The sequence below is a fragment of the Nomascus leucogenys genome, chromosome 17 (genome assembly GCF_006542625.1).
Source record: "Nomascus leucogenys isolate Asia chromosome 17, Asia_NLE_v1, whole genome shotgun sequence".
NCBI lineage: Eukaryota > Metazoa > Chordata > Mammalia > Primates > Hylobatidae > Nomascus > Nomascus leucogenys.
Window position 1 is genome coordinate 9,321,616 of NC_044397.1, and position 12,600 is coordinate 9,334,215.

The following is a 12,600-nucleotide window of genomic DNA, read 5'->3' on the forward strand; positions in this document are numbered from 1 at the left end:
GTGTCATACAATCAATGACACCTTAGATTACGCAGTTCCTACCTCCAAAGATCCAGCCTCTTTTTGGTCCTTTCTGTTGATGGGATACTCGCTTCTTTTGCTGGCAGTCCATTCTACAGATTTAGTTGTAAAGTTTCTTTTCTTTTTTCTTTTTAGACGGAGTCTCATTCTGTTACCAGGCTGGAGTGCAGTGACACCATCTCGGTTCACTGCAACCTCCGACTCCCTGGTTCAAGCAATTCTCCTGCCTCAACCTCTCAAGTAGATGGGATTATAGGCACGTGCCACCACGACCAGCTAATTTTTGTATTTTTAGTAGAGACGGGGTTTCACCACGTTGGCCAGGATGGTCTCAAACTACTGACCTCGTGATCTGCCTGCCTCAGCCTCCCAAAGTGCTGGGATTACAGGCATGAGCCACCATGCCCAGCCTAATTGTAAACTTTCTAATGTTGAGCTGAAATGTGTAAGCCTAAATTTTCTATACATCAAATGAGGATGATCTTGCTTAATATGTTTACTTTAAGAGTCTTAAGATTTTATTAAAAGGGAGCGAAGAGAAGGAGGCACTGTGACCCCCGGGTAGGGAGGACCAGAGCAGGCTGCAGGAATCAGTCTGTTGGTGTGGTCACACCAGGCAGTCTGCAAGATGGGAGGACAGGGATAGGTTGTTGGGGACACAAACCATGAGACCCTGGAAGGAAAAGAAAGACCGCCAGTGATACAGATGAGTTCTTTTTCTAGCAGCATCAGCCAGGAGCATGACCCACTGCAGGTGGCACCTCTTAGAAGGAGAAGACTGGAGCAATTTGAAGATTCGGGCCTGAATGGAACAAGAAGACAAGGAAAGAGCGAGGAATGCACCTGTGGCTGGCTTGCCCCTGCTGCCTTTTATGAGGGCTCTAGGAGATGAGAAAGGAAAATGAGAGAGGCGGGATGACAGTCATTGATATTGTGTTAATAAGAACCACAATGTACTCCTTCAATCACATTCCCATTCAGTGGGAATGATCATCCGAATTCTGAGATAAGCTCACTGAGGTTTCTAGAATAACCCGAGAGTCTTCCTCCATTCTATGTAGCAGGGACAATCAATTTTCCCAGAATAAGCCCAGGGAGCACACTGCCCGCTTCCAGGTTCCAGAAAGAGGAGCCTCTGATGTGAGCCTTAGGGAGGTGGAAAGCTTGGCCTTTACTTGGAAACAGAACCAAGACTGCTCAGGGACCTGTGTGGCTAATGGCTACTTTTTTGTTCCAGCAACAAATTGGAAACCAGGAGGTGGTGGGAACTAGGGTACACTCCCTCACCCTCTGGTAACCACGTTTGAGCTTGGATTGGAGAGAAAGGAGAAGCAGAGGGCTTAGCCCTAACCAGGTGCTTTTCATTTGGGGACATGTGTCCTGGATTTCCTGGGACAGTACCAATTTCTTATAATTTGATTATTTTCAATGAAGGCAATTTGTTAGGCATCTGATTTTCAGTTTGGAAAACACGGCCACTGCAGTTACAACTAATGAAGGGCAATGCAATCTGAGTACGTGCCCAGCACATCACAGATACCAAGAAAGGTTTTTAGGGCTTTCTTTAGGAAGTTAGAAGCACCTTATTAGGACAAGTATTTTAGGAAGAGTATGTTAGGACATCTCAGAGTCTTCCATAAAAAGAGAACTAGGTGCAACCTTGTGAGTGAAAGGGGTACACCTTTGCACACTTAGTGCAGGAGCCCATTCATCTTGATGAAAATAGATAAGCCTAGACAGGCTGTTTTGTGTCCCATGTCCTGGATGGACAGAGAGGGGCAGGGAGGTTGGTGACACCAGCCTGAGGCTGCAGGGAGGTCTCCTGAGTCTTCCAGAGAAGATGGAGAGAAAGGAAGAAAGTGAGTTTCAGGTGAAGAGAGAACACAGGGGTTGTGAGATGGGGAGGAGCACAGCCCACAGGTGGGGGAAGATGGAGAGGAGTCAGAGCAGCAGGAAGTCAGCAGGGCCTGGAGTCTACAGCAGCCTGAAAGAGAAGTCGCAGGAGGGGAGAGCCAAAGAAAATGGAAACCACAGCTCCCCCGTGCCTGTGGCTCACAGCAGGAATATTTGTTATTCTTCTGGGAGGCTGGTTTGTTTTTACCTTCTAGGAGGACCGAGCTGCAGCTGACCAGGGGCCCTGTTTTGCTTTGTCTCCTCACAAGTTTAGAGCCAACTTTGTGGTCTACCTTCTGTGTGGCGCACGAAGGCCCCGGGGCTGCCCCGACTGTTTTAGCTCACCCAGGGCTCCATTTGATGGTAGTCTCCTTGTTTTTCTTTCTCACCTCCTCTTGGCCTTTGTTGGTTTGCCGTGCTTTATGCATCCCTGTGAGTAGCTATAAAACCCTTCTGGAACAAGTGGAGTATAAATTTTAAAACAGAAAGAAGGCCCCCCAAGACAGAGGAATACAGAGGTGGAAATAAGAGAGAAAAGTGGACTTGAAGGGGGAAGAAAAGAGGGAATTCAAAGGAAGCCTTGAAAGACTAAAATCATCCAGATTGGGCAAAACACCATTTAGTGCAGGTCGCCTGAGAGGCCTGAGAGAGCTTAAGCCCCAAGACTGCATGTGATACACATGAGATACTATTGCACCTGGGGCTTTTCAGACCTCTCGCTAGGGGAAAGGGAGTCCTGTGGAAGTGGGCTGTGCAAAAGGAGGATGGATGGAAGGTGGTCAGCATGAATAGAGCAGGAGAAATACTGAATTTTTGTCTTAGGCTACAGGCATAGGCATGCCTACTTCCTCTCCAGCTAAAAAGAAAATGGGCAAAAGCACATGAGAATACGACACTGGCACCAAAAACAAGGATGGCAATTCTTGGTAGGACATTACCTGTATCTGAGGGAAACATGACAGAGCTGGAAGAAATTTTAAAAAGGGGGAGGAGACTTTTCAAATTAGTTCATCAGAATAGAGCGTTTAAGATGCACATTAGATCCATTTGTTAATTACCTGCCATATGCGATGTGGACAGAACATGAAATAAATCATGTGTATTGCTAGGATTGAAGCATAAGGAAAGAGAGATTGTGGAAAATAAAGTGAAATATAGCACTTTCTGCCTAGATTATGATAAGTAACTAAAATGAATTTCTTGAAAGCCAAGAGATTTGCAGGGATTTTTAGAGTCTGTTCAAATGGCAGATTGACGGTAAGAAATGCAAAATGTAAGACAGATATTCAGAGGGAGAAGTTCACATCCTCTTAGGAGTGACAGAGAGTGGGGGACATGTTAAAGTAGGTGTCAAAGAAACCCCTTTAGGGAAAAGACAAACCCAAGGAGCCAAAGGGGAGGGGTGTTTCACAGCCACACTTGCTAGAGGTGGAGGCACTGGCTTGCAGAAGGTGGAGGCCCAGGCCCTTGCTGAACTCCTCCATGTGCCAGGCAGGCTGGGTAGAGAGCATGATTAAGGGGGAGGACGGAGCTAATTGCTTGTTAACTACAGGGATGCTGCAGGATGTGCCAAAGGGGCATGGTTGACACTGTGCCCTCCCTCAAGCCTTCTACTTCAGCACTCTATGAACCTCCATGTCTAAACCCAGGGCATAACTTTTCCCTGCAAGATTGAAAAAGTGAATGTGGGGCTCAGAGTAGGAACCCCTCCAGCCAAATGTAAATGCAGTGCTGCTTTCTCCCATCTCAAAGATGCCCTTTCTCAGGGTCATGAGCACTCCTCCCATGTGGGTTCTTGATCCAATTCCCTACCATCACCCACTGATCCTCCCCTTTCTAAGGGAGCAGGGTTTGTGCTTCCTCCATCAGACTGAGCTCTCTCTGGTTGTGTAGAATCTGAGTAATGGGTGGATTCCATGTGAGAAAAGCAGACAGAAAAGGATACCCAAGGACACTTTCAGGGAGCTGCACACAGCAGGCAAAAGTCTCCCAGGACCTTCTCTGCAGCATTTTATAGCACAGATCACTCTTTTAAAACAACAACAACAACAACAAAGCTTGCTTTCCCATCTTCATGCCTTCCCCACTATCCCCAATTTCCTCCATCCTCCCTGGCTAGTCCTTCTTTCTCTTCCTCCTTGACTCGTCTCCCTCTGTCATCCCATACATGTGATTGATCCTTGGGCACTGTCTTAATCATCTAAAGATGTGTAACCCCTCAAACTGCATTTTTATACCAGAACTCTCTGCTGAGGTACAACTGTCTACCCGAGATAACTGCTCAGAACAACGGCTGACTTTTTTTTTTTTTTGAGGTGGAGTTTCATTCGTGTTGCCCAGGCTGGAGTGCAATGGTGTGATCTCAGCTCACTGCAACCTCCGTCTCCCGGGTTCAAGTGATTCTCCTGCCTCAGCCTCCTGAGTAGCTGGGATTACAGGTGCTTGTCACCATACCCTGCTAATTTTTGTATTTTTAGTAGAGACGGGGTTTCACCATGTTGGTCAGGCTGGTCTCGAACTCCCGACCTCAGGTCATCCACCCGCCTTGGCCTCCCAAAGTGCTGGGATTACAGGGGTCAGCCACCGTGCCCGGTCCCAGCAGCTGACTTTGAACATGATAGTGGGCATTATTCCAAGCACACTTATGAGGTATGCACAGCTATTACCCCCATTTCGCAGATGAGGAAACTGAGGCATTACAGAGTTGAAGTAAACTGTGCCATATTACAAGGACAAGAAGCAAAGCTGGTGTCTGAACTCTGAACTCTAAAGCAGTTGGCTTTAGAGTCTGCAAGTTGAGCCACACACAGTCGCCTGCCTCTCTGAATGGGAATCACAGCATGTTTAGAAACACCGTCCTTATCCTTCTCCCCAAAACCAGGGATGTGGGTGAGAGATCTTAAGGCACAAGAAAACGAAGCAACTTCCCCAAGTAGCACCTGACTTAATGTGGGGTCTTGCCACTCAGTCATGAGAAAATCCAGTCTACATTTAAGTGAAGTGAAGAGCAGATTGGAAAGAGTGAGAGGAGGGGGCATGGAGGCAGTATCTGGTTACTGCAGACCAAGGGGACCCAGATCTAGAAATTACAGAGGAGGGGCGACTACAGTGATAGGCCCAAACACGGAGCACAGAATCGTCCCTCGGGGAACAAACAAAAATGCAAGGCTGCTGAGGTATGAGAGTTGGGCCAGGCCACTGACGCTCCTTGATGACACTTTGGAGAGGAGAACCATGCACCAACAAAGTTTAAAAACTAGAAAATAGACTGAATGGGTGGGAGATTTGGAAGAGCTAACTGAGGGGGGAAGCAAGAGCTGAAGCAGAAGTTTCTGATGTCATTATTCATCTTGGTCCCATTTTTGTGCTAATAGCAATAATCGGAATAATCAAATTTAACAGTTACGAGGCCAGACACTGCGTTAAGGGTTTTACATGCACTGAGTTATAAAATAGATGAACCTGCATTACAAACCTTGGTGATATTATTAATTGCCTTGTTGGCAGATAAAGAAACTGAATGTAAAGTCCATTTTACAGATGCAGAGCCAGAGGCTCAGAAAGAATAAGCCTCTTGGGTAAAGTTGTGCAGCTAGAAGTGCTGGGATTCAAACCCAGGCCAGGAATGGCACGTTTACATGTTTTACAGCTCCCTGCAGACTGTTAGTTCATGGAGGGCAATGACTTTGTCTCGTTGCCTTGACAACTCCAGAACCTAGCACAGTACCTGGCACATAAGCAGTGCCTTTATATATTAGCTTGGACTTGTAGACACTTTATATAACCTGTGGTTTGTTGAATGAATCAGTGAATGACTGAATGTACAAACTAATGGATGATTCTCTCCATTACTCCAGTACTGCTGGGATGGCTCCCATGATGGGGTCTCGGTTGTGGTAGCTGAGGACTTACGAGGCTTTGGGGAACAACAGGGAAATTTTACTTAGTGGTTCCTGTAGCCACCACAGGAGTGGAGAGGTGACCCACCATGGAGAACCATGTAACAGTGTTGGCTTTTCTCATGCTTTCATTTTGAGAGGGCAGAAAAGGACCATGAGCTGGGCCAGTGTGTGTATGGCAGCTGGGGCATTAGTGACCAGGTGGAGGGGAGGGAGGGCTCTGCTCAAGAGAAAGTAAATGAAAATACAAGAGAAACCCTCTAAAGAAAGAAAGTTGGAGAACTAGGTGCACAGCTGAATATCCAGAGGGAAAACAAATGGCAAAGTAATGTAGGGCGGCATGTGGAAGGAAGCCTGGGCCTGAATGCTGATGCTCTTGGGGAGAGGCCACAGCCATGGAGCTCACACAAAGCAAAAAGGGGATGGACTGTCTCCTGGGTCAGGGGCTGTGGGGCTCTGAGACCATAACACAGGAGCCATGCTGCTCTCTACAGGAGGGCAAGCCCTACAGGAGCCTTGACCTCTGGCTTCCTAAGCCTAAGAACTTTGGACCCAGTTGACCACAACTCGGGGGTATTGGGTGGGAGAAAAGATAAGAAAAGAGGAAGGGAGGGGTGTGGGCAAGTTATAGTTCCAGGGAAGGAATGTGTGGTGTCTTGTTAAACAGAAGGTGGAATAGCACATCTGGGGACAGGCTCTTTGGGAAAGCAGCAATGCTGGAGCTTTGAAATGTGCAAATGAGTTAGGGGAAGCAGGAGTCACAAGGGCAAGTCTCATTACAGAAGAAAACAGGGTGAAACAGAAGAAGGGGAAACAATGAAAATTGGAGAGTACTGAGTTTATAAGAAATGGATATGTGGCATTTGGTGGAAACTGGCTTTGGCCTTGGGAATAGGAGAACTGTAAATATGGATAATATGTAAATACCATTTATAATTTTAAAAATCTGGAAGGCTCAAATGAGATAATCTTTCTGAGGGCACTTTGACAAGTATGAAAGAAGATATTTGTGGCCAAGAGGAAAAGATACTGGGTGTGGAGTCTGAAAACGAGGGTTCGAGAGCCAGCTCTGTCTTGGGGGTAGACAAGTCATGGGTCCTCTCATTTGGTTCTGTGTCCTCAGCCGGGAAAGCAGCAATGACTCTTCTTTCCCACGATGGCTCTGAGGGGCCATATTCATTTCCTAGGACTGTTATGATAAAGTACCACAAGCTGGGTGGCTTAACACAACAGAGACTTTTCCCCTTACCCCTCCAATATCAAGGTGTTAGTAGGTGTCCTTCCTTGCCTCTTCCAGCTTCCGGAAAGCTTAGAGTTCCCTGGCTTGTGACAGCATCACCCCAGTCTCTGACTGTCTTCACATGGCCTTCTCCTCTGCATGTATGTGTCCTCTCCTCTCCTTTTTTTTTTTTTTTTTTTTTTTTTTTTTTGAGATGGAGTCTCGCTCTGTTGCCCAGGCTGGAGGGCAGCAGCGTGATCTCGGCTCATCGCAAACTTCGCCTCCTGGGTTCAAGTCATTCTCCTGCCTCAGCCTCCCAAGAAGCTAGGACTACAGGCATGTGCCATCACATCTGGCTAATTTTTGTATTTTTAGTGGAGACAGGGGTCTCAAACTCCTGACCTCAGGTGATCCACCCACCTTGGCCTCCTATAGTGCTGGGATGACAGGCGAGAACCACCACACCTGGCCCTTCTCCTATTCTTATAAGAACAACAGTCATTGGATTTAGGGACTACACTAAATCCAAGATGATCTCATCGCCAAATCCTTAACTAATTACAGCTGCAAAGACCCTATTTCCAAATGAGGTCACATTCTGAGATCCCAGGTGGACATACATGTAAAAAAATTTTTTTAGAGACAGGACCTTGCTCTTTCACCCAGGTTGGAGTACAGTGGCATGATCATAGCTCACTGCAGCCTCGACCTGCCGGGTTCAAGCAATCCTCTTGTCTTGGCTTCCTGAGTAGCTGGGACTACAGGCATACATCACCTTGCCCAGCTAATTAAAAACAAGTTTTTTGTTGTTTTTTTTTTGTAAAGACAGGGTCTTACTATGTTGCCCAGGCTAGACATGAATTCTGGGGGACACTACTCAACACACTATAGGGTTCAAGCAGCAATGAAGCAAGAGCACCAAGTAGATTGAAAGTCCTTTCCACATGCTTCTTCTTATTTCCCAGAAGCCACTTTCTAGTTTCTTGACACACACCTCTAAGGGATGCCATTGCCCACAAGATAAAAACCCAAGCCCTCCAGGCTGGCACTGTGGGCTGCAGTCACTTTTTCTGTTCTCTGTCCCTGACTTTCTCTCAACATCCCCACGGTCTTCCTCTCAATGATCTCAGCCATCTGCTTCCTCCTTAATCTTTATGACCCAGTTGAAACTCCCAGAAAAGGAGTCTCATGCATTTACCCCCATGGTAAATGCTTCTGCTTCTGAATACCTTCGACAGAAATTATTTTGTTCTTTTACCTGCGGTTAATCAGCTCTCCAGACCTTCTTGGATCAAACTGACTTGAAGCCTGTCCTTCTGCACCTGCCAGGCATTGAAGACTGAGGAAGTGTTTGTTTCTTCTTTGGACCTCCAGAATCGAGTTTTGCACTTGTCACAATCTGGGTCCTGAGTAGCTTCCTGAATTATTTACTTCCCACTACACCAACTCTGTTCCTGCCAAGATTTCGTCTCTTTTACCATGCATAGCTGCATATGCTGGTCGCCCTGATCCAAAGAGATGCTATTCTCCTTGGAGCTTCTGGGGCATCTAGCATCTATTCCCTTGTTTTGGTCCATTGTGCATCAGTCACTCGTTCATTCACAAAGATTCATGGAGCACTTACAGTGCTCGGCTTTGTGCTGGACTCCAGTCATCTAGCCTGTGAGGCTGTCTCGTCATCCCATTCTGAGGGCAAGGGAATGGCTGCCATTGCCCATAGGATAAAAATCCAAGCCCCCCAGGTTGGCACTGCAGTGGCCAGCCTGTTCCTCATGGGCCTAACACCATTCTTCAAGTGTTATGCCTGCTTAATCGGACGGTTCCATTCAAATGGCTTTAGGTACTTCTTAAAAGGCAATGCCAGATGAAGGACTGAAAGTGCTATGAGCGTAACTGGGGGGGACTCAGCTCCCTTTCAGAAGGCCCTGCAAGAGAACCAAGTCCTGAATTCTGTAGCCAATGCCAGAAATGAAGGGCTTGATGTAGGATGGGCCAGGCTTTGAGGAGTGGCTTTCCAGGGCCCACTGTCCTGCAGAAGGGGAGAACACAGCCCAGGTCTGCCTTCCACATTTGCCACAGTAGTGACTGTGCTGCCTCTCCCTTGGCCTCTGGAAAAATCCCTGGAGAAATCTTGCACGGACCAGAAGGAAGCGGGAATATGTTGCTCTAATGTGACCACAGGCAGGGTTGTGAACTTGGGACAAATGGGCAGTGAGGACTGTCCCGTGCAGTGCTCTATGCTGTGCAATAAGGCAGGCTCAGAGGACAAACTGCATCCCTCTCTCCAGCTTGGCAGTAAAGCCCCAAGCCTGTCCTCCTTCACCAGCCAGGCAGCAGCATCCACCACCTCCTCCGCTGTGTCAAGGGGGACCAGATGGTAGTGGTTGGGGGTGGGGGCAAATAATAAGCAGTATTGGTTCCAGATGCTTCTCTGGCCCGAGTATTTGACATGCCCATGGGCAAATTGAAGATGCCTTGGGCAGCAAACAGACACTGCCAAGGGTTCTTGGTGGAAGGGAGTCACTCACCGGCATTGTTCTGCTGCTTGGTGTTTTTGATGTAGGCAGAGAACTTGGAAAAGATGTCGATGCCCGCTGTGTTGGATTCCCGGTGTTTTGCAGCCAGTTTGGGGTACCTGGAATGGAGGATGCAGTGTTCTGTGAATCAGTAGACCTGGAGCTCCTTTAAGGGTGAGCCTATCCCTATCATGATAAGCAATACTTCCCTTTCCAGCTGCATCTACAAAATGTTTTGGGGGTCTTTATCCTCATCCTATAGGGAGGGTGGGCATTCTCAGCCCTAGATCATCCATAGAAGAAACCAGAGGCCAGTGAGGTGCTGAGATCTGCCTAGGGTGACACAGTCTGCTAGGCAAAGAGCCAGAATGCCATTCAGGGGGCTCAGGATGTGTCCTTTTCTTGGGACCACCAATAATGATGTGCCAGTGAGACGGCCCAATCAAAGTTCCCTCTGAGCTTGCCTCTCTATCCGGTAGGGTTCTTAACACTTCCCTTACCCACTAAAATAACCATCTACTGCCAGTCCTGTGATTATAATCCTAGCCACACAGATCTAATTCTGGGAGCAAGGAGATGCCAGGTATGTTAGCACTAAACCATTTCTCCAAAGGAAGAATACCCACGGTCCTCTTCTGAAATGTCCTTCACATGCTTATTATTTGTGTGCAGTAATAACATGCAGAAACTACCAAGCTCCAAAAAAGGACATGTGTTTTCAATTGTTCTATTTTATTTTATTTGGAGATACATTTGCAATGATCCAGCCCCCCCGCCCCCCGCTCTTTCGTAGAGCCTTTCATCGTGAAGCCAGAATAATACAAGAGGCAGGCTGGAGTTAGGACGATTGGCCTTGAGACTGAAGGAGGTAAACTTGCTCATGTGGGAACCCAGCGCTTGGCCTCATTAGCCCCATCAAAATGAAAAAAATCAACTCGAATAAATATTATTTCACAAGCATTTTATGGGTATGGCCAGGTAGGGGTGGGAAGAGATGGGAGACAGTTGCCAGGCTACCATTGTTTTCAATGAATGTGCACCTCTGTGATCTCTGGGTGAATCGTTTTTGACTGTGGGCTGTTGGGTTGCCTTATGTTTAAAAAGCAAAATCTTTTTTGTTTGTTTTGATGTTTTTGATAGTTCGAACCAAACAAGACTTTAAAAAATATTTGTTGTTCTTTAATGCTTTTTTGTTCCTCAACTGGCCCATGAGCTAGGATTCCTTTTGGGGCCGTGTTAGGTGGCTGGGTAATTTCAGAGATACTGCCATTGGAAGAGTCCAGCTCTCTGCTGTGAGGCAGATAAGGAAGGCATTATTGTCCTCCTTTTACATGGAAGGGAACTGGATACCTGAGAAGATAAATGTTGATGGCTAATAAATGGTGGAGGGATGATGAGAACCTGGTTTCCTGGCCCTGCAGCAGTGTCCTTCCCCCTCCACTGCTTCTCTGGAAACAGTGAAAGGTAATTTGCATTGAGCACCTACTGTGTGGCAGGCAGGCACTGTTCTAGTCCCTTTACACATATTCACCATTTACTCCTCAGAACAACTCTATTGGTACTATTATTAGACTAATTTCCCACATGAGGAAACGGTGGCATCGAGAGGTTAAGCAATTTGCCTGAGGTCACATGGCTGCCTGGCAGAGCCAGGATCCCAACCCAGGCAGTTTCACTGTGGAAGACTAGGTTTTAAATTCCACATTGTGTGGCTTCTCATAAACTCTGCTGCTGATTCTCAAAGCCCCAGAACCTTAAAGGCTGAGCTGCCCACCTTGGAGGAGCTGTCTCCATCCACCAGGAGGGGGCGCTTTGCACCAATGCTCCAGACACATGTCTTCCTGGGTATACTGAGAATCATCACATTCATCTGCTGTGGCTGGGGGCACACAGCAGGGCTTCCTGCAAGATACTAGGTAATCTACCAAGACATAGGAATTTAGTGTCAGCTCTTCCTATTTCGGCCTTCTGACATAGAATCCAGCATGCTATTAGAATCAATAGACTTAAATTGCTATTAACAAATGCCAAGTGTTCTTTGTTTCTCCTTGATAATGTAAAGACAGAAAGCCCTAGAAAATGCACCTCAGTGGACAGCTTGTTTGGGTTTCTTGCTTTGTTTTGCTGTATCTCATCAATTGGTCAGACTTTCAGTCATCTGATCATTTCTTCACAATCAGGTTGGGCCAAACAGGGATGTGTGGTACCAAATCCAAGATGATGACAGAGAATCGTGTATTCAGGGGGCTGTGGAGGTGTCATCCTGTTTCCCAAGCACTAGAACTCATTGGGATTTTACTGTATAGTGCAGTGTTCCATTTGAGATTTGCTCTTGTGGGAAGCGTGTCTCTAAGATGTTAATCTCGCAACTTTCAGTAACTACACTGGGGGAGGATACTATATAGGATAAGTGCATTCATTTTACCTCCATATTTATGGCATATTTTGAATATGCAAATAAGTGGGCTACAAAGTACATTCTGTTTCTCTAAAAGGCTAAGGAAGAGTGTTTCACTCACAGAAACAGCTTTGAAATAACATTGGATGTGATCTGATGATAATCAAAGAGATGATAATTTTTTCTAACTCAGGAGTCAGCAAACTGTGACCCATGACCCCTATTTGTCTGTGGTTCTCAGGCTAACAATGGTTTTTACATTTTTAAATACTTCAAAAAAATCAAAAGGAGGATACTGTTTTGTGATGTGTGAAAATAATATGAAATTCAAATTTCAGTGTTCATAAGTAAAATATTATTGAAACAGCCATGCTCATTCATTTACCTACTAGTTTATGGCTTCTTTCACAGTGTCACTGTGGAATTGCGACAGACACTGAAGAGCCCACAAAGCCAAAAATACATGACTATCTGACCTTTTACAGATACAGCTGCTAACTCCTGATCTAACTGATGAAAATTTCTCTTCACCCGGTTTTTAAGATATCTTATTTCAAATGCATGCACTTATCTTTCATTCTGGGAAGTAAAACAGTTGGCTTTTCACCAAAAAAAAAAAAAAAAAAAAAAAAATTTTTTTTTCAAAAGTAGAAA

At 46.2% G+C, this 12,600-nt stretch overlaps 1 protein-coding gene across 4 annotated transcripts in view; it reads right to left on the reverse strand.

The window, feature by feature from the left end:
* Window positions 1–12,600, reverse strand: part of CLIC5 (chloride intracellular channel 5) — a 183,527-nt gene that overhangs the window by 33,695 nt on the left and 137,232 nt on the right. For all 4 annotated transcript variants that reach the window (XM_003266209.3, XM_003266208.3, XM_030796495.1 and 1 more), the window contains one exon: window positions 9,561–9,667. In XM_003266209.3, the coding sequence (XP_003266257.2) occupies window positions 9,561–9,667 (107 nt within the window). The remainder of the gene's footprint in view (window positions 1–9,560; window positions 9,668–12,600) is intronic.